The sequence below is a fragment of the Hypoxylon fragiforme genome (genome assembly GCF_022984875.1).
Source record: "Hypoxylon fragiforme strain CBS 206.31 chromosome Unknown GGS25scaffold_3, whole genome shotgun sequence".
NCBI lineage: Eukaryota > Fungi > Ascomycota > Sordariomycetes > Xylariales > Hypoxylaceae > Hypoxylon > Hypoxylon fragiforme.
Genome location: NW_026054758.1, coordinates 3,392,782 through 3,411,942, shown reverse-complemented (window position 1 = coordinate 3,411,942; position 19,161 = coordinate 3,392,782). Strand labels below are relative to the sequence as shown.

The following is a 19,161-nucleotide window of genomic DNA, read 5'->3' as shown; positions in this document are numbered from 1 at the left end:
TAAATTGGAGCTAACTTGACCCGTTTAAATGCACAACATTCAGAGACCTTGAGCAGTTCGAGTTTCTACATGTATGTAGTTTCCATACTACCTAGTAGTAGGTAGGTACATAGTAGGTACCTACATAGCATCCTAGGTACACAATGCATCCATCATGATGGATATTCTATATGAAATTCGAGGATTTTGAGAATCGTTAAACCGTGGGTATCTTTCTAACTTATAACAGAATCCACCACGCCTATTTCATGCCAAATTCCATCATGCTACACAATACGAACCCCATAACGCCAATGATACCCAATACCTATCAATAAGTTTCAAGGTTACTACTCAGTAACTACTGAGCCCATGATACCCTGAGATTCCGCTCTGCGCGCCTAGCGCGACTATTTCTAGCACCAACGAGTGACCCCCTCAGTGCCGTCTCACTAGCACGCCATCGGCTAGGTACTGGTGCCAACGGTGTCGTCGTCTCCATTCGATTTAATGCCGCTAGAAATATCCGAGGTCTCCCTGGAGTTGCCGCGTACGTCTCTTCTGGTATCGTTTCAGCCTCTCTCTCCTTTGTGGCGGCTTGCCAGCGGCTGAATAATCCCTTCGCTTGCGTAAGTGATGCCTGGTGCTGCGCATCATCTACTACTTGTTCCACGCTCTTGTAGCTTCCATCTGAGAGCTCAACAGGAACCAGCTTATCCGCCGTCCGGCTATACCAATTTTCAAACCCTGTTCGCAGCATTTTCCTGTCCTTCTTTTCCAAGGCATTTGCGACGATAAGAGGCCGGTTTGGTATCTGAAGAGTCCTAAGATTCCAGTTCTTGAGCACTCGGGCTACCGTCTTTCCTTTTTTATATTCTTCAGCTTGAAGCTGTAGCTCCTGTTGCCGTGCCGATCGATTCCTCCATTGTCCCAAAACCTTGCCCTTGATTGTCACATCGCTCATAAAGTCCATTTCATTCCGCTCTTGTGCCTTCTCACGCCACGTATCAAGCGCTTCGGCAGTTTGTGTCCATTCTCGATCTGCGGTAATATCTTCTAATATTGAATCCATGGCCTCGAACTGTTCGATGCTCGGCTGCAGCTTTTCGCGCCATTCGGCAATGCACCGTTCACCCATACCTCTCTTTACAATTCGGCGCGTTTCCAGATGCGCTTCCCTCAACTGCTTCTTCCGTTTCTGCTTGGAAATGTCATGCCACGCTAACAGACTTCCCCGAGTCCTGTAGTAGTAGTCCGCTCGTTGGGCATAACTAGCAAGCGTTTGTTCTTCGCGTTCGGCAGCCTCTTTCGTTTGCTTCCTCCAAATAGGAAGGAATTTCGTGGTCTTAGAAAAATATTCCGCCCGATTCGCGTATAACTTAAGCACTCCTTGGTGTTGGGCAGCTTGTTCTGTCTCGTTCCGCCAGATAGGCAAGGTCTTGGTAGTTTTGTAGAAGAAATTGGCTCGTGCAGCGTAATGGTCAAGCACTTGATCTTGCTCTTCCCATTTGTCTTGGCTCTCTTGCCTCCATGCATCGATCGCCTTTATAGCCTTATTATAGTAGTTGGCTCGCTCTGCATTATATCGTAATGTTCCTCGTTCCTGAGAAAGTTGTCTAGCTTGGGAGCGCCATATGGGAATAGCATGGGCAACGCGTTCATCGTGTTGTTCGGCTTTAAAGTCTCTTACTTTATCCAAGTGCTCCGCTGTGTATCTCTCCCAAGCATCATAGTAGCGCATACGAAGAATGTGTCGCCGTGCAAGTAATGTCGTTTCATCCATCCCATCAAGCGAATTAGTGGAATCATCATTAGAAGGTGGACCACTCCCATCAGGCTCAGGGGAAATCCGTTCGCGAGTGTGAAATGCAATACCCGGCGGGACTGCACGATCAACAGCAACCGGATGCCCTATATGATCAGCAATAGTCTTTGGTCGGGAAGCATCATCAGACTCAATGGGCTTAGGGGGGGAGGAAGCAATGTGAGTCTCGCTAGTGTAGGAATTGTCACTTGGACGCTGGCGAATACCAAAAGCTTTGGATTTCAAGTTCATCTCATAAACCTTGGCGGCCATTTGTGCTCTTTCAACTTCTTTTTCTAGGCGGTTGGACCAATTCACGAAAGCGCGCGAGAGCATCAAGTTTTTATGCGCCTTTGCCGCAACACGTTCGAGGGGGTCCGATGATTCCTCAAGGTTCTGGAATTTATGGCATTGCTCTCGGGCACTTTGCCGCCACTGTTTGAGCGCGGTTTTGATGACATGAATTTCGTAGGCCCGGGATGCTATTCCCTCAATACGCTTTGAGTATACGTTGGGAGGGATGCTGTGCGGCGGCAAGTTATCTACTTTAGCGGCGAGATTCCGCCATGCTTCGAATTTCGCTTCTACGTCTTCTTCCAAGTCAGCTTGTCGAGCAGCGTCGAACTGTTCGCACAAGTTGCCCATGAAGTTTGATTTCGTCTGCCACTGACGGAGAGTAGACGCAGCCGAGAACTTGTCGTTATGCGTCTTGCGAAAGGCGATTGCGCTGGTTTCAAGATATTGCTCCAATTTAGACAGGTGAGCGGGATTATCCTCACTAGACAGGCTATAGTCAATATTGTTGAGGTGGTGACCATCACGTTCCTTCGTGACGAGGTAGTGATCGCTGGTATCATCAAGCCCGAGATTGGTATAAATACCATTGACGGGACCGGGCAACCGCCTGTGCGCATCTTTGTCGACGACGAAACGATTATCTACAGCATCCCCAGCAACGGATGATCCATCGGGAGTGTGGGCAGAATTGGCATAAGCATCGCCAGCATCGCTTCCATGGGCTTGGCCAGGATCTAACTGCACGGTGATATTCATGCGAGCCATGACAGCCTTGAACTTCGCTCTCAGCGAATCAGTGTTTTTGACCCCTCCAACCATGAACACGAGCTTGCTAATGAGCTGGTCGTCGTCCGGGTCAATTCCATTCTCGAGGAGCACCTCATCATACGCCTTAAATAATGCATGAGTTGGCAAACGAGAGGAAGGTGTAAGCTCAGACAAGAATCCTTCAGCCCGGTTCACAATTTCCCATAGAACCCGTATATCTAATGAATAGATGAATTAGCTGAGCTGTAAATGAAGTACTGAGACATCAAGGCAAGCCTACCATCGTCGGAGTATTTATCACGCTCTTTTTCAAGAAGGTGAGGAGCTATGACGGGTGAAGCCATGACGCTATAAGGTATAGACTCATGAGATGAATAATCTTGGGAGATATCAGATGAAGCAGGTGACTGAAGGTCATGTAAAAGAGCCATGATAGAGCAGCGACGGATTTGTATAGTTTGAAGGCCTGAGCATGGTTTTATCCCTGGAAAATTAATTTACTGGAGTTGATATAGCTTGAAGGTGAGAGTCGAAGGGATGGATGCAAAGTGTTAACTATAGCTCAGGAGCTTGGATTGACGAAGCAATTGCCATAGTGCAAAGTTGTAGTCAGGGGAGACTGACTACTACCTAGTAGGTAGGGTGCGCATATAGGTAGGTGTTGTACAATGCCTCAATCAAGGGGAATATCCAAGATTCCTAAAAGATAGTGCGATTCGAATTTGCGATTATCAGAAAAGATTGAGAGTCAGGAATTAGGAATTAAGAATTAGGAATCAGGAATCAGGAATCAGGAATCAGGAATCAGGAAGTCGAAAGTTGGTTGTTACCCTAGGTAAGAAAGAAACAGACTGAAGAAAGTGGTTCCGCGTCGCGTTGTCTGATTGAAGTTTGTTGGAAGGTTGGAAACACATGCATATAACTATTACATATTTACTAATATAGCAATAGTCTGTGCATTAATCCCAGCTAAATGCATACTATCATTGTTACTATCATTGTAATGTATTATTACAATAACTAAACCTCATAACTATTCAAATTCCTTCACAATATTGAAAATATTGAAAATATTGAAAACTTCATCAGACCTTCAATGTTCCCAGTTAACAATCAGCTCACAATATTCTTAAGACCATTTACATAATTAAAACAATGCTACCACGCCAATGCCAACGCCAGCGACCAATCCAAAACTTTTATGCTGCCATCTCAAAATGTTCCACTGAGGTGATACATACATACTCTCCTACAACACTATACATACCTCTATGATAAATTACAAGGCTCATGTTCATCTACAGGCAACATTATATGGTAAATGTGTCGTCGCAGATTATAATTCTGTCCATAAAGACAAATGCGCCAGCGAATTTCTTAGATTGCAAGACTGTTTGCTGGTAAGTAATATGGCTACTATAAATTGTTAAAGTCTCCCTGAGCTGATCTATGACAATAGAAAGCATCGAAACCAACTCGTTAAATTTTTATTTTTATTCTTTTTTTTTTATTCTATGAAGGAAGAGGAGGAGGAGGAGGAGGAGGAGGAGAGTTCTACTATTAGTACATGTATATTTTGGTGGAAGTGTAGATTAATATGATAATTGCATATCAAATGTAACTACATGAAATACTAGCACGGACTTGCACGGTACATAGGAATCCATGCAAATACATTACGCTACATAGTAGTTATGTACATACATACTACTACCTAGTAGTGGTGATTCAATGTTACAAGGATGTCCACTGTCCACCGCTGCCCAGTGAGATACTAGGTATTGCCCCGTAAATAAACATTCCGATCCCCGGATTTACTTGGAATAAATAGCAACCAACACAGCAACATCCTACGCACCTCATACCTTACATGGCAGCATTCGAAAGACTTTACCAAGGTGTTAGGCATAGCTCTAGGATACCGACTACGGACATCTCATCACTTAGGCAAGCCCGGAAAGATGACGTACCTGGTTGACTGAATCTCCAACGCCGTCTTTTCAAGAGATCGAATACTTCGAGAACATCAAGAACATCGAATACACCGAATACATCGAATACATCGAATACATCGAATACATCTTGGTCGAGACCGAATCATACTCATTGCACACTCATTGCTATCTTCTCAATCTCTTACCTTGGCAAATCCAATTTCACCTTCTGAAACTTCCCGATACAGATGAATCATTCGTATAGCTAGTTCTCAACCATGTCCTTCCTATTCTCACGGGCAAGAACCAGGACCAATACCTTGGATCTGCCCAAGCAAGCAAGAGACAATGTTCTCAAGCTCGACGCTCCCGGCAAAGTACGTACACTTTTGGTCGTAATAACCTCGAAATATATTATAGATAGGTTACTTACTGTACCGTAGTCCGAGGAGCTAGCCAAGGTGCTCAGTCAGATGAAGCTTATACTGCAAGGCACACCAGGTATGTTCCTATTAAATGTCCTGGCGCATCCCTTCTCAAGTCTGAAAGCGCAACTGCATGAGATGTGTATGGTCGCATAATACTAAATATCAGGTCGCAGAGGTGGAAAGCGCCCCAGAACAAGTATACCAGTTAGTCACAGGCCTGATAGAAGAGGATCTACTTCTCTTACTCGCTCAATACCTACATCGCCTCCCTTTCGAGTCCCGCAAAGATACCCAAGTCATATTCTCCTACGTCTTCCGCTTCCGACCCCCCACAGCATCGCCCAAGACCGATCCCGTCGCGCTGAGCTACGTAGTTAATAACAAGCCGCAAATCCTGCTTGAGTTATGTCGGGGCTATGATCACAAAGAAAGCGCGACGCCTGCCGGCACCGTACTCCGCGAAGTCCTCAAGTCTGAGGCGGCTGCTGCTATCATATTATATGATGATGGAGAGGAACCTGGGTCGAGTTTAAAGGGTGTCACGGCTATTGACAGGGAGCGACCTCAAAGTGGCAATGGTGTCTTTTGGCGATTCTTCGATTGGATCGACAAGAGCTCGTTCGAGGTTGCTGCTGATGCATTCACCACATTCAGGGTATGTCCGAATATGCAGCAAAAGCGAGCATATAAAATCATGACACGACTATCAGACCCCTTCTCCTAACAAGTTTTATATAGGAACTTCTAACAAAGCACAAGGAACTTGTGCCGCGATACCTCTCTATCAACTTTGAACTCTTTTTTGACAGGTACAACCACATCCTGGTGCAGTCCAACAGTTACGTAACGAAGCGGCAGTCGATCAAGTTGCTGGGGGAGATATTATTAGACCGGTCCAACTACAATGTCATGACCGCATACGTAGACCGCGGGGAGCATCTCAAGATCTGTATGAACCTCCTCCGCAGCGATCGCAAGATGGTGCAGTATGAGGGATTCCATGTTTTCAAGGTCTTCGTGGCCAATCCCCACAAGTCCATCGCCGTCCAGAAGATCCTGCTCATGAACCGCGACAAGCTCTTAAATTTCTTGTCACACTTCCTCGAGGACCGCACCGACGATGAGCAGTTCATCGACGAACGTGAATTTCTGATCAAGCAGATCCGAAATATGCCGCCAAATCCCGTCCCGCCTACTCGCCAGCTGTCTCAGGCTGTTTAGGGGAATGGTCACCGTTAGTCGAGTTCTACATGAACGAGTCATACCTAGTAGCGTGTGGGCGAAGCCAGATTATGGAGTTTTGTTTTCAAGGGCCTTTAAAGTATTGGGGTAGGGACTGAGACATATCAAAGGACGGATAGTAGATGTACGAAGTAGCCATCATGGCCAAAAAGAAGAAACTACATACATTACGTGCATGTACTTAGGCGTTTGGGTTATGATAGGAACGAATGAAGAACGAAAGCTCTGCAGTGGCGCAAATACCTCCATAACTCTCTCTCTTTCTCTCTCCCTCTCCTTTTTTTTTTTTTTTTTTTTTTTTGGGGGGGGGGGGGGGGGGGGGGGGGGGGGTGCATATCTACTTTTGGTTGTCACAAGGCTTTGTATCCATCCACTGTAAAGGAACGGAAGTAAATGCATGAAAGAAGCGCATTAGACTCGTATACAACAAATATGAATGTTGACTGGAAGGTCTTGCAATATATACTATATTTCCATCGTACTGTCTTTAGGTCTTTAGGTCTTTTGGGGTAAGGAACGGATCTGATCATAAATAGGATACTTGTATAAACTCTTGTATGAACTGAAGATGAAATACCAAATCCATACCAGCTACTCATCTCAGCCTCTGCGAGTAGAACTCGAGCAACATATTAGATACAACCCCAATTCACAACTCACAACCCTCCCCTCCCCTTCATCCACGCCTCAAACTCTAGATTATACTCATCCCTCCACCGACTCAGCGGCAGGCGTCCTTTAACGGGATCATCCGCCGTCCAGAGCATCCGCTTCCTATCTGTCTCCTCCGAGACATCGTTATCCGGACACAAAACCCAGAACTTTTTCTCGTCCCCTTTCTCTTCCCCTTCCCGCATCTTTCCCTCTAAAAACTCCACAACCTGCTCTGCTGTCCACGCCGCCTCGGGCTTTGCCTTGCCTCCCACCGCACCCGCCAGCGGCGTCCATGTCCACCCGGGAATGAGGAGGTGCACGGCCACACCCTTTACCGCGCGGAGGTCGAATGAGAGCTGCTCCGCGACGCTCCTTACTGCCGCTTTGCTGGCGTTATACGCCGGGTTACCGGGGGGATTCGTGATACCTTGTTTCGAGCCCGTGATGATGATCCTCGCTTCCTCCCCCTCCTTACCTTCCTCCTTCTTTTCCACCATCTCTCTAATCAGCGGGAGGAACGTCGTAATCCCATTGACTACGCCGAAGAAATTCACATCAACAACCTTCCTCCACGTTTCTAACCCCTGAACCCCTGAACCCTCGCCCTCGCTATTATTGAAAGACGTGCCACCCCCAGACACGCCCGCATTAAGCGCGAGCAAGTTGACCTGGCCCCCAAGCTCCCTCACCACATGCGTCTTCAGCGCCGCCCAGTCTTCCGTCTTCGCCACATCAACCCTTAGCGCAGTGGCGCCAGCTCCTAGGGACCGTCTCGCCTCGTCCAGCCGCCCGGTGTCCCAGTCTGCGACCACCACTCGCATCCCGTACCCGACGCACTTGTGCGCCAGCGCCAGTCCGATGCCCGACGCGCCGCCTGTGATGACGGCTGTATTGGCCTTTTGGAAGATGGCTGACATGATTACGAATGGAGACGAAATGATTGTGGGTTTCAAGAATGAAGCCCCTTTGCTGCAAGTGTTGGGGTTCTGTACTGTAGTATCCTATAACTAGTTATACCAACTAGTTATACCAGTGTATGTGATAGGCAAACTTGATCAAGCCTCAGTTGACGAAGGGAATAAGGTAGAAGGTGGAGCATATATATACATAGGAGGGGTCAGTCAAGACTCGGGCTTTAGTTATATGTCATGGTCAAAAGGCATCGATCGGATTTAAGAATTTAACACCGAATATTACATCACAACAGCATCACAAGCGAAACTTGCAATATTATTAGGTTAGCATATTATCACAAACATGAAGTATCCGATGTACAACTGTGATTTGTTATATCGAATTATTACGAGACAGTTGCGAGAGCAATTCCGTCCGTCCGTCCGTCCGTCCGTCTTTCCATCCACCCAGACTTTCAAGCTTGAGGTTTGGAGACAAGAGCTCCATCGAAAATATTACCAATGTTGGCCTCTGCAATCACTTTCATCCAGGATATGCTTCTCTCCAGGTTACAATAAAAACCACCCATGACCCCTGAGGGATATAAGCCTTTCCCAAAGGACTCCAATACAAGCACGCCATACGCCATTTACCACACCCCCGCCGACGCCCATTCACGTCTTCTTCCTAACTTCGAGTCCAACTTTTACCGTGGCGGTTGAATAGGCTGCTTGGACAACAAGACCGTGACACTTTCTCGAGCGTTGATAGTAGACCAGACACTATCTTTGCCTCCCTTTCTCCACTCGTCACCGGAAGCTTCCTCACCCACGCCCCTCATTGATTCACCCATAATTACGTCAAGGTCACGCTTCTGCGAACTCAACCAGTCCCTCACAAAGGTAGTTGGGTCCTCGCTGAGGGAGGCCAGGAATGCATGCTTGGCTTTCGAAACATGGATTGCCTGAATGATAGTCGCTAGCTGTTCATCCAGAGTTGCGGCCTCCTTCAGCATGTTTGCGTAGCCGGCGTTACTGAGGAACGAAAGCATCTTTTCTCGCAAAGGGTCATCCACCGCAACACGAACATCGTAGACGGTAGGTTGCGGGTCCTTGTGGAACTCCTCGTCAAGTCGGAGGGTGTAAGGGAGTTTGACGGGTGGCAGAGGCTTTAGTTGTGGTGTTATATATTCGTTCAATTTGGGAATCGAGCCAGCATCAACGTTGATTGCCTAGGCCGCTGGATTAGTAATGTATAATCATACCCGACCTACGTCTGCTTTATTTACCTTTTTCAAAAGATCGTCGCAGCGAAAGTTGCGCTTCTCTTCATCCTCTTGTAGCCCCATCAACTTGATGTATTCCCAAATACCCATCACAGTCTCCTGGCGTGTAGCTTCTGACATATCGACAATGTCTTCCAGCTCCTGGCTAAGTGCATAGCGCTCTGGCTCCTCGTGTCTATGGAGATTGATGGTAATGTGGATATTCTCATCTCCGCAGCGCTTAAAGGTGAGCTCATCAAAGTCGGCCGCGGCAGGAAGATTAGACGAGGGACCAGCGCGCGCCTCGGGCTTCTTCCACTCAACCGGCTGGTCAATCCCCTTCCGACTACTTGGGAAGTCGACACTTAATGCCTTGAAGAAATGAGAGAATCTGTACTTTGGTGTCTTCGTCGCCTTCGGTTTTGGGTCTTCCTCCATGCGGTCAGGGTCGTCGGAGTTAGCCTTACTATCTTCACTCTTATCATCTTGACCAACATCATCGTCATCCTCCAATAGCCGTCCCTCGATCTTGACGCGATACGTGGGCTCTTGGTTCGAGCTAAAATCAAATGTGTCGGCACTGAGACTGTTCCCTTGCCAAACTTGATCTTCGGCCGTGTTGGTGATCCATATTCGCAAAGTCTTCCATCGCTAAACAATTTCCGTCAGTAAAAAAGCCCACGCCATTCGAGATGATGCACAATATATACCTTGACGCTTCGGTTTACTGAGTCGACAATATCAAGCCTTTTTCTTGTCATGGTCGCGTCGAGCCTTCTCTCAAAGTCGCGAAGGTCTCGATATCTCGCAGCCATATCGCCGATGGTACAGTCGTCGATGTTGTCAGGTAGATTCTTGTCGGTTGGTTTGCGGCTACGGCGTTTAGCTGTCTCGACCTGCATGGCTGCGGCCTGCTGCTGCTGTGCGATTTGCGCCTGGGTCAGCGGGACTTGGTGATGAGGACCAGACGACATCATGGGACCTGTATCGCCGCAGATTTGATTAGATCGATGTATGGTATAAATTGTAATATGGAAATGAATATAGGTAACAGGGAGAAGAATGAGGTGAAGGAAGGGTACATGTAGAGGGTCATCAAGAGATTAGTACCAGTAGTATCGCGTATGTGTGTATATGATGAGAGCACGGATATGGATGGATATGGGGGTATGGGTATGGGTATGGGTATGGGTATGTTGAATTTAGCGATGAACACGACTAATGGCCTAGTGGAGACAAGTGTAGACGTGCGTGGTCGTTAGGGACCTGTGGATGTTGAGTGGACATATCCATGCTGCCATGGATACGAATGTGGATGTGAAGGTAGTATGTATGTGGATGTGTTGTGGGGATTCTTTTTTTCGTTGGATCGCCAACACTTAAAAATGCATCGAGCAAATTGAACCCAGCCCCTCTTAACTATCATTGATCAGTTCAAGTAAAAAGGTTACATACCAATGCCTCCTCGTCGCTGTCCGGCCGAATGGGGGGTGCGCTGCGGCGCGACCTGCTGCTGCGGGTAAGGACGGTAGCTGGTCTGCATCTTGACTGTTTTGGCGCCAACCAATATCTCTCCTATTGTTATAAAATATTGAATTTGGTTCACCTGGGCTATGACGAAAATAAACAAACAGGAGGCTTTGTAAGACCTGTCAATGCTGCTAAAAGCTAGGAAGGGCTAAGAAGAACCAGAAACCTAGACTGGATTGGATTGGTATGGTATAGTATGGTAGGTAGTTCTTGTTTTGCAACTCCACTGACTGATCAAGGTGCGACGCCAGAAAAAGACTATTCCGAGTCGCGATTGGGAATGGGGAAGATGGTCCGAGTTATCTGCGTCGGAGATTTGGATAGTCGTTGAAAAGGCGCGTGTTCCGCCTCGTCGCGGTCTGTAAAATGATTGGAGAATATAAGATTTCCTCTTAACTGGCTTGTGTCAATTGAGAAAAAAAAAGGGTGGACATTCTTTTGAATTGCCATTTGAAGTCTAGAGTCGGAAGTTGTTTGACGTGGCGGTGCTCAGTAACGTAACGACTATGTAGTGGCTTAGTAGGTACTTGTACATATGTACTACTAGTAGTACCTGAGGACCAGGCTGAGCCTCTGAGGTAATATTACTAACCTAGGTAATATACCTATATAGTTCCTAATTATGCATATATGCATATCCATCCATGCTCCAGATTCAATACATTACTGCGAATATACCTAGGTAGTAGAGCACATGTAGACCAGATATCACAAACATTCAAGGCCCATGCGGGGCATTACAGTTTACTAATGACCAACTCAGCTAGGCCCAATCATTCTATCAGTCCAGTGTATTCAGCTCTCTCTCTCTCTCTCCCTCTCCTTCTTCCATACCCCTAAATAGGAGGGTACCTAGTATGGAGCCTTTTCTGACCACTTACACTGGTATAACCCCCCTCGCTATGTTCTAGGCTTTCAATATAGCAACATGAATGCCTTCTTCAACTTTCAATAGTAAAAGTCACAACCAAGCCAGACCCATCATCCTTTCCTGTAGCTTTCTCTCTCCTATGCATGATATAGAAGACGGGGGCGGGCAAGTAAGAAAATTTTATATTGGAATATTATATTAGGGAAAGTGAGGTGTGGTTGTGTACGATGTAGTCCTTCTAATGCATCTAAAATGGGATGCCGAGTGCATGCCCCAATCTGGAGTAGCATAGTTGGTGAAAAGGAAACTCCCAGAATGCAAGTGTTTTCGTGTCATGATTTGGACCCCCTTTAAATATCACCAAAAGCCTACGCCTCGCTGGAATATGCCGCATATGAAAATAGAACGGAAGAAAGTGAAAATAAGTAGGTAGGTAGGTAGGTAGGTAGGCTCCCTTTAAAAGGCCGAACCTAACCCCTGTTTGGATTGTCGCTTGCTGAATCGATTCCGTTTTGTACTAGACGTATCTTCTAAACTTGCTTGGCTCTTACTCAGATGGTTCCGATGAGACCTGTCGTTAATATTATAGCCCTCCGGGCCGAAAGTGCTTGCTGGGCTAGACATGGACGACGATATCTCTCCGAACGCATTGTCACTTGTGTAAGAGCGGTTGAGGTTGAGAGATGCAGCAAAGTCCCTGGCTTGCTGTACAGTCTCAAGCCACTCGTCTGCAGTGGGTCGAGGCGTCTCAAAGGAAGAAGGTTTCACATCTTCAAAGGTATAGTGCATACCAGCCTAATAATCTTGTCAATATAGAGCATGCACATGTCTAGGCAATAAGAACCTACCGAGTCGACACACCAAACTGTCTGTCCCTTCGCGTCGACCAGGGTCTTCCACGAGCAGTCTGGTGTCAAAAGCGAAATCTCTAATTTCGCCTTCTTCTCCTCGCCACCGGCTGGTGCCAGGACAATCCGCCCACTAGACGTGATCATTACTAATCGTTGTCTCTTCTTCGTCGTACTGCCGCCAAAGAAGCGAGAGAATTTCCTATGACCCTCATCACCTTTACCGTGGGGGCTGTTTGGAATTGGTGAGGACATAACCATCAGGTCGCCGAGTCGTAATATTCTCTCGTTCGTTCTTGTCAATACAGGGGACCATTCAATGTCCAATTGAGATGGTGGGGGGATATCCGTGATAATCCTTCCGGGATTCCGAGAAGAGCCATTAAGCCCATTCCCTCCTGTTGGTGGCCTGGAGTTGGGCTGTTGACTGCTGGGTGTCCCATTCAGTTGTATGATCTTCGGTTCCTGGGATGGTGGCACATACGGCCGCAATCGGGGGGCCTTCGTTTTCCACAGGCCTTTACCGAATTGTTGGCCGTCGAAAAATTCATGGTTTTTGATGTGCTCAATAGTCAGACGCCTTGCGGGATCTAAAACCAGGCACCGTTCGACCAGATCCCTCGCGGCAGGTGGAAATCCTGTGGGGAATTCATAATCGAGATTAACGATCTTCTGGAACGTCAAGTACTCAGACCCGGCTTTAAAAGGTGGCCGGCCAGCAAGCAGTTGATAGATAATGCAGCCAAATGCCCATAGATCACTCGCCTTGCAGGCATTTTTATTGGTGAGTAACTCAGGGCTCACATATTCAGCCGTGCCTACGAACGACGCTGCACGACTATCATCATCCTGGTCCTTGCTCCTAGAACTTGTCCCAGTGTCCTCAATCCTAGGAGGGGCCTGAGGAGCTCTCGGGTCTGTTAACAGCCTTGCCGTCCCAAAATCGGTAATCTTGACGTGCAACTGATCGTCGAGGAGGACATTCTCGGGCTTCAAGTCTCTATGGATTACACCTCGCGAGTGCATATACTCGATAGCATCTAATATTTGGGCGCCAAAGAACCTGGAGCACTCCACGTCAAACGTGCCCGTTTTTTTCAAAACGCCCAGCAACTCGCCGCCATTGCAAAGATCTAGGACATAATAAAGAGAGTTTTCATCCTGAAAGGTGTAGTATAGCCGTACAATACCAGGATGTTCCGTCAATCGGTTGAGCGTATCTTTCTCAATGTTGACATATTTTATCTTTCTCTCTTTAATGATATGCTTCTTCTCTAGTACTTTTATTGCGTACTCTTTCAGGGTTTGGCGGTCCGTGGCGAAATACACCGTGCTGTATGAGCCCTCTCCTAAAATTCGACCGAAAGAAAAATCCCGAACACCTTTCTTTACTGGTCGCATGATAGTTTTCCCATTCGCGTCCACCTCTTTTCGTATCGATACAGCGGCGCCTCGGTCTTTCCAGTCCTCGCTACTTTTAGACACAGGCGTGTCCATCGCGAGACCGTGGGGCTCGGGGACAACGGGTACGCCAGGAATCGAGGCATAGCCACCACCCATGCCTTTCGAACTCCTTCTAGGGGGAAGAGCCCCAGCCCCAGCGACGGCCTGAAGCTGGCGGTTCTGATTGTAGGATCGATCTCGGTAACTCGGCTCACGAGAGGGAATGCTTGGCGCGTATTCCGAAGGTGCTCTCGAATCGGCCTTATTTGGACCATTGTACACGGGTGCTCTAGACGGTTCGGTCCGTAAAATATGGTAGGAATTCGCAGCTTGGTCACGCTCTGCTGCTGTCGTGGCGCTGTAAAGGCCGGAGGGAGGACGGGAAGAGGCGGGGTTTGTGTACGGTAACCCTCCATTCTGGGGGTACGCAGACATCTGACTGTTAGGATCGGCTTGTGTACTAGGTATGCCCATTAACATATCGGACGTCGGAGGTCTACTTTGTTCGGTGTATGAGTCGTGATCAGAAGGACGAGAGTCGTAGACGGGTTGGGTTGACACGGGTGGAGTATCAATTTGGTCTACTTCCTCTCCGGGTGGGTGTGGTGAGATATCGACATCGTCCGGATTGGCAATGCGTAGGCCACCCAAGGCCCTCGAAAGGCTAATATCGTTGCTCATGGTAATCGCAAACCGAAGTAACGATGGATAGGTTGACTAGATTGTCGGCAAAAGACAGCTAAGGAGGGGTGGATACCAAAGCCACGCGGTGGACAGGTATTCGAACCCGGCCAATTCGTACACTACGGACGAAATATGGTATTAACTACCAAACTTTGTCTAAAGGTCGTCACCAATGGATGTGACCATCGATGACCCTCGGCTGTAGATTATTCCCCTTAGATCCCTTTAGAAACCCTCTTCCCAAGCACCGGGGAAGTGAAATGGACAGAATCAATGACAGTCGTTCGTATCCCTGACAAAGCCCGACCGTTAGGTGGTGCTAGATATATGCTAACCTTGGTATGCCGTTCTCCAGGTGTGAAAGGTCGAAAGGGCATCGGCATCAGACCAGAACACGTCAAGACACGCCAGGTCAGGCAAGGCAAGGTAGGGTAAGGTCAAGCCAAGTGCTAAGTAGAAGAGGGGACGGGGATGGGGATGGTTAGGATGTAGAAAATAATTAGTCGATACCTAGTGCGAAGGTACGTAAGTAGGTAGGTAGGTAGCGTAGGGTAGGTTGGTTGGTAAGTTGGTAGTTTGATAGTTTGGTAGGTATCTGGTAGAGTAAGGGAAGAAAGAAGGATGGGATGGTCAATAGTAAAAGAAGAAAAAAAAAAGAAAAAAAAAGAAATTAGTTTCTTGACGTCTCCAGGGCCGTAATAACTGGATAACTGGATGCAAAACACATGTGCTAAGTTCCGCGTCTAATTTTCAAGACGGCAAGACAGCCGTGGGCGGGAACAAACACACGACCCAGGGAACCAAAGGGGAAAGATTCAAATCTCAATCCAATGCTTCCAATGCTGCCATGCATGGACAAGGGCCCAACAAGAACGAAGCAATGGGCATACTATCTAACCCAGTCTATCCAGTCTACCAGTCTGCTAGTATCGTACAGATAGGGTACTACATACGCACGCACGCCCAGGTCAGTTGGAGAAGTTGAGAATATGTAACTATAGGTATGGTATGGTATGTAGAATTGTCTGATAGAATTGTCTGATAGAAGTCGTTTTCGTTTGGCTGGTTAGTTGGTTGGTAGAGAAGTAGAGTAAGAAAGGCAAAGAAGAAGTAAAGAGGCAGGGAGGCAATGCAAGCTTGGAAGGTATGTTAACTTCAATGGTAAGAAGAAACTTGGTAGACTGCAGTGTACGAGTACAACATTGAACAGCACTGTAAATTTGAATGATAATAGGTAGTCAAATGAATTGGTCGATACTAATTTCGAACGAGAAACATTGAAGAGAGAAAAAAGATGGCAGGCCAGCCTTAGGCAAGCTTGCTACCTACATATGTACATGCATGTGTACTAAATTACTACTAATGCTACTACATAGGTAAGGTACTACATATTGTGAGTAGTACAAGGTAAACTAACTGGAAGACCTCCAGGCATATGTTGGAGGGGCCTCAAAGTGCTGGGACATATGTAAATTGACGGTGCCCAGGTGGAATTGGGTGAAGTTCGTTAGCGGTGCAAGCTGTGCATGCGGTGCATTGTATGTACCTCGTAATCTGCACCGTCCAGTTAAGGTTCCACCTATATGTAATGTTGGATTTTAGCACGGTGACTTTTAACATTGAAAGTAGATGTAAATTGGAGGTACACAGTACAGTGTACGTACACAACTACATACTACTATGTACTGTAGGTATGTATTTACATAGTTCCAAGTCTAGTTTCCAGTTATATTATGCATGTATAAACTACATAGTGCTAACATTAAACCTACCTACTATGTAGGACACTAAGTATCTAGTACTCCCTAGTACACGCTGCATACTAGTTACAAGGTACATATGTAGTATAATGTATGTAGCCTGTATGTACAATACATCCATGATATGGGGCCTGAGAGCGTACATAGGGTAGACTCGGTAGAGGGGTTTTGATGCTTACATGTATTAGAAAACCACACAGCCATAGGCATGTATGTACATATGATTTCGTTGCCTAAACCTCGTATTTTCTTATCTTCAACAATCTACAACATTGAATTGAAGCCTCTATAGAGTACCAATCTCTATAAAATCTAAGTATTGCAATGTTTCTATCATACACCGCCCCCTTCCGGTCTTTGCTAAGCATTTATTCAGAGCAAAGAATCGCATACTATCAATGTACAATACGTATCTACTAGGCAGGCATATACTGTAGACAGTATACTGTAGACAGTCAACATTGAAGTTCTGACTGACTGGATACTACTATGTACCTACATACACGTACACCAATAATATGTGTTTTCAGCTCGAGAGTTTATTGATGTCACTGGCACATATTAGTATTTGTTTCACCAGTGGGTACTTGCTAGTAGTAAGCTTCAATGCTAACATTAAACGTTGAGGCCAGTAGCAGTTCACCGAGGTAATCTGTAGCTTCCAGCCTTAAACGGCAGTCACAAGGGTAAATTCAATAACTTGAAGTGTTCTGCCACATATGTACCTAGAGTACCTTGTAGGTTCCTATCCTCAACATGCACCTTGAATATGGTCGCGGGAATACAAATATCCCAGCTTGTATGTACAGCCAGAGAGATCTTAACCCTTCCACGATATGCTACGTCTATCCCCTACCAAGCTCTCCTTGACCATGACAGAGGTCAAGGAGTTGGAACGACATCTTCGTTTCAAAAAATATCTTGCTAAAGAGGACGTCTTTGGCCAATTACCCATTCATACCGTAAAAAGGGTTACCACTGAAGAAAGGGGTCGAGAATCGGGAGATATCTATACGAACCAATCAACACCAGAGCCTCTCTTCAGGAGTCACTCAATTGGTACTGGTGCAGAAAGCCCGAGCCTTCTGGCAGGTTCGCCCCGACAGCTACCCAAAGCTGGAGACCATTCCGGAGAGGGCACTTCTCAGGGTTTGTCCAACTCCTCACAAAACGGAACCTCAACTTCGTCGAGCAGGCCGCGTCCTACGGGTTGGGGCAACTTACCAATGCCGCTCCCTCCACCTTTCTCTCAAGAGAAAAGGTCGGTCTCTAATGCGCAGTCTCTACCTGTGGTACGTTCTGTCCACTATCTCCAATTGCTCTAGGAGCTAACCTGATAACCGCCAGTCTCGGCAAACCACACAAACACAGTCTCGACCAAGCGATGCTAGTCATGAGTCACCTGCCACCCCTCCTAGACGATCGTCTCTCAGGGAAGCACAGACTGATATCCGCCCGGGTTCGCTGGTATGTTGACCGTTCATTTTCTTATTTATTTTATATTTCTTTTTAGTATTTGGTTAATTTCGTCACAGTCCCGGAGAGGAAGAAGGCGGCTCGTCAGTTCGGCAGTGAGATTCGTGGATTCCATAGTCCGCTCCTCAAGCCGCGGCTCTCCCTCTCCATCACCAACGTCATCACAACCACCCATTTCTCGTTCCCACCCTGGTTCACCAGCACGTGAGCAGGATTCAGAGCCGACAAGCGGATTTAGAATTTACAACGATTCTCTTCCGGCGTCATCACAACCGCAGACACCACTCAGTCTCCCAGAAGCACGCCACCAGAGTCGCCTTCACGGATCATATACTGCCCCTCTTCCGCGTCTACCTTCTCATTCTGCGTGCCAGCCTAGCACCAGTAAGGACATTACGCGCAACTCTCCAGGGCTCCAAACACCAGGGTTTCGAGGCCTATACGATGGCCGAGAGAATTCCGAGGACTCAACTCTCTTTTACGAAGCATCAAGATTCCGGGAAGAAAGCTCTCTTGAAGCCCTAGATGCTGAACAAGGTTGATGATGAGGTATTGCGAATCGTATTCTAGATGCCTAGCTGTCCTCGAGCTTTCTCCCCACACCGACAAAGATCGTAATACACTAATGTGTTGGTAGGATACCACAGGCAGAGACATCATCGTGTCTAAGCATTCCATTAAAATCACTTGGCCATCCCACAGGAGACGGCGCACACGCAGCTCTAGCCAGGATTGTCTGTACATATCGCACAACAGCCAGGATTTATCGAATTATCACGGGAAAACTGTACCATTCTCGTTTCCCTGATTGCTCTGCTACCTTTTTGTATGGATGAATGGACGGTACTAAGAGAGGGTAACACAGTAACACAGACAGTTGATATGCGGATGTGTTGGAGGTGGCCGAAAGAAACTATAATAGCAACTGAGAAGAGAAGAGAGTAAAGGTAGACGAAACATCCCTTGTCCCGTTGTCTATTATGTATTTATCTCCGGTTACTATGGACATAGTAACGATCATGCCAAGGAATTTCTTTTTGAAAGCCCCCTGACTAGAGAGGAAAGGACAGACGAGAGACGAGGAGGAGGAGGAGGAGAAAGAAGAAGAAGAAAAGGTTGGGGAGAAATTGTTGTGTCGGCAAAATAGTTTTTCCCTTGCGGTTTCTTACAATTAATAACTATTAGTATTGCTTTGACTTGCATGAGCAGACGAGTTATGCACTATTAGAACGAAGCAGGCAAGAAGGAAGGAAGGAAGGTATGCAGCAAATCGTGATCAACATTA

The 19,161-nt window shown here is 46.9% G+C and overlaps 7 protein-coding genes across 7 annotated transcripts; 3 read left to right on the top strand and 4 right to left on the bottom strand.

The window, feature by feature from the left end:
* Positions 1 to 46: 46 nt before the first annotated feature.
* On the bottom strand, positions 47 to 3,733 carry GGS25DRAFT_483333 (uncharacterized protein). The gene is made up of 2 exons (XM_049260358.1): positions 3,129 to 3,733; positions 47 to 3,066 (listed from the first exon to the last, which is right to left on the bottom strand). The coding sequence occupies exons 1-2, from the start codon at positions 3,277 to 3,279 to the stop codon at positions 341 to 343; spliced, it is 2,877 nt and encodes a 958-aa protein (XP_049119364.1). The 5' UTR covers positions 3,280 to 3,733; the 3' UTR covers positions 47 to 340.
* Positions 3,734 to 3,887: 154 nt separating this feature from the next.
* On the top strand, positions 3,888 to 4,447 carry GGS25DRAFT_483331 (uncharacterized protein). Its single transcript, XM_049260357.1, has 3 exons — positions 3,888 to 4,078; positions 4,153 to 4,248; positions 4,308 to 4,447. The coding sequence occupies exons 1-3, from the start codon at positions 4,004 to 4,006 to the stop codon at positions 4,329 to 4,331; spliced, it is 195 nt and encodes a 64-aa protein (XP_049119363.1). The 5' UTR covers positions 3,888 to 4,003; the 3' UTR covers positions 4,332 to 4,447.
* Positions 4,448 to 4,544: 97 nt separating this feature from the next.
* GGS25DRAFT_202079 (Mo25-like protein) lies at positions 4,545 to 6,529 on the top strand. Its single transcript, XM_049256814.1, has 4 exons — positions 4,545 to 5,159; positions 5,226 to 5,283; positions 5,384 to 5,865; positions 5,949 to 6,529. The coding sequence occupies exons 1-4, from the start codon at positions 5,061 to 5,063 to the stop codon at positions 6,429 to 6,431; spliced, it is 1,122 nt and encodes a 373-aa protein (XP_049119362.1). The 5' UTR covers positions 4,545 to 5,060; the 3' UTR covers positions 6,432 to 6,529.
* A 374-nt stretch (positions 6,530 to 6,903) lies between these two features.
* Positions 6,904 to 8,235, bottom strand: GGS25DRAFT_483329 (NAD(P)-binding protein). Its single transcript, XM_049260356.1, has one exon. It carries the CDS (start codon positions 8,021 to 8,023, stop codon positions 7,109 to 7,111), a length of 915 nt encoding a protein of 304 aa, XP_049119361.1. The 5' UTR covers positions 8,024 to 8,235; the 3' UTR covers positions 6,904 to 7,108.
* Positions 8,236 to 8,315: 80 nt separating this feature from the next.
* GGS25DRAFT_483325 (uncharacterized protein) lies at positions 8,316 to 11,405 on the bottom strand. Its single transcript, XM_049260355.1, has 5 exons — positions 11,387 to 11,405; positions 10,720 to 11,298; positions 9,975 to 10,246; positions 9,289 to 9,915; positions 8,316 to 9,231 (listed from the first exon to the last, which is right to left on the bottom strand). Exons 2-5 carry the CDS (start codon positions 10,805 to 10,807, stop codon positions 8,707 to 8,709), a joined length of 1,512 nt encoding a protein of 503 aa, XP_049119360.1. The 5' UTR covers positions 10,808 to 11,298; positions 11,387 to 11,405; the 3' UTR covers positions 8,316 to 8,706.
* Positions 11,406 to 11,877: 472 nt separating this feature from the next.
* On the bottom strand, positions 11,878 to 14,746 carry GGS25DRAFT_202019 (kinase-like protein). The gene is made up of 2 exons (XM_049256812.1): positions 12,514 to 14,746; positions 11,878 to 12,460 (listed from the first exon to the last, which is right to left on the bottom strand). Exons 1-2 carry the CDS (start codon positions 14,635 to 14,637, stop codon positions 12,122 to 12,124), a joined length of 2,463 nt encoding a protein of 820 aa, XP_049119359.1. The 5' UTR covers positions 14,638 to 14,746; the 3' UTR covers positions 11,878 to 12,121.
* Positions 14,747 to 16,923: 2,177 nt separating this feature from the next.
* Positions 16,924 to 18,656, top strand: GGS25DRAFT_201995 (uncharacterized protein). The gene is made up of 3 exons (XM_049256811.1): positions 16,924 to 17,692; positions 17,748 to 17,867; positions 17,936 to 18,656. Exons 1-3 carry the CDS (start codon positions 17,237 to 17,239, stop codon positions 18,416 to 18,418), a joined length of 1,059 nt encoding a protein of 352 aa, XP_049119358.1. The 5' UTR covers positions 16,924 to 17,236; the 3' UTR covers positions 18,419 to 18,656.
* The last annotated feature ends 505 nt before the right edge of the window (positions 18,657 to 19,161 follow it).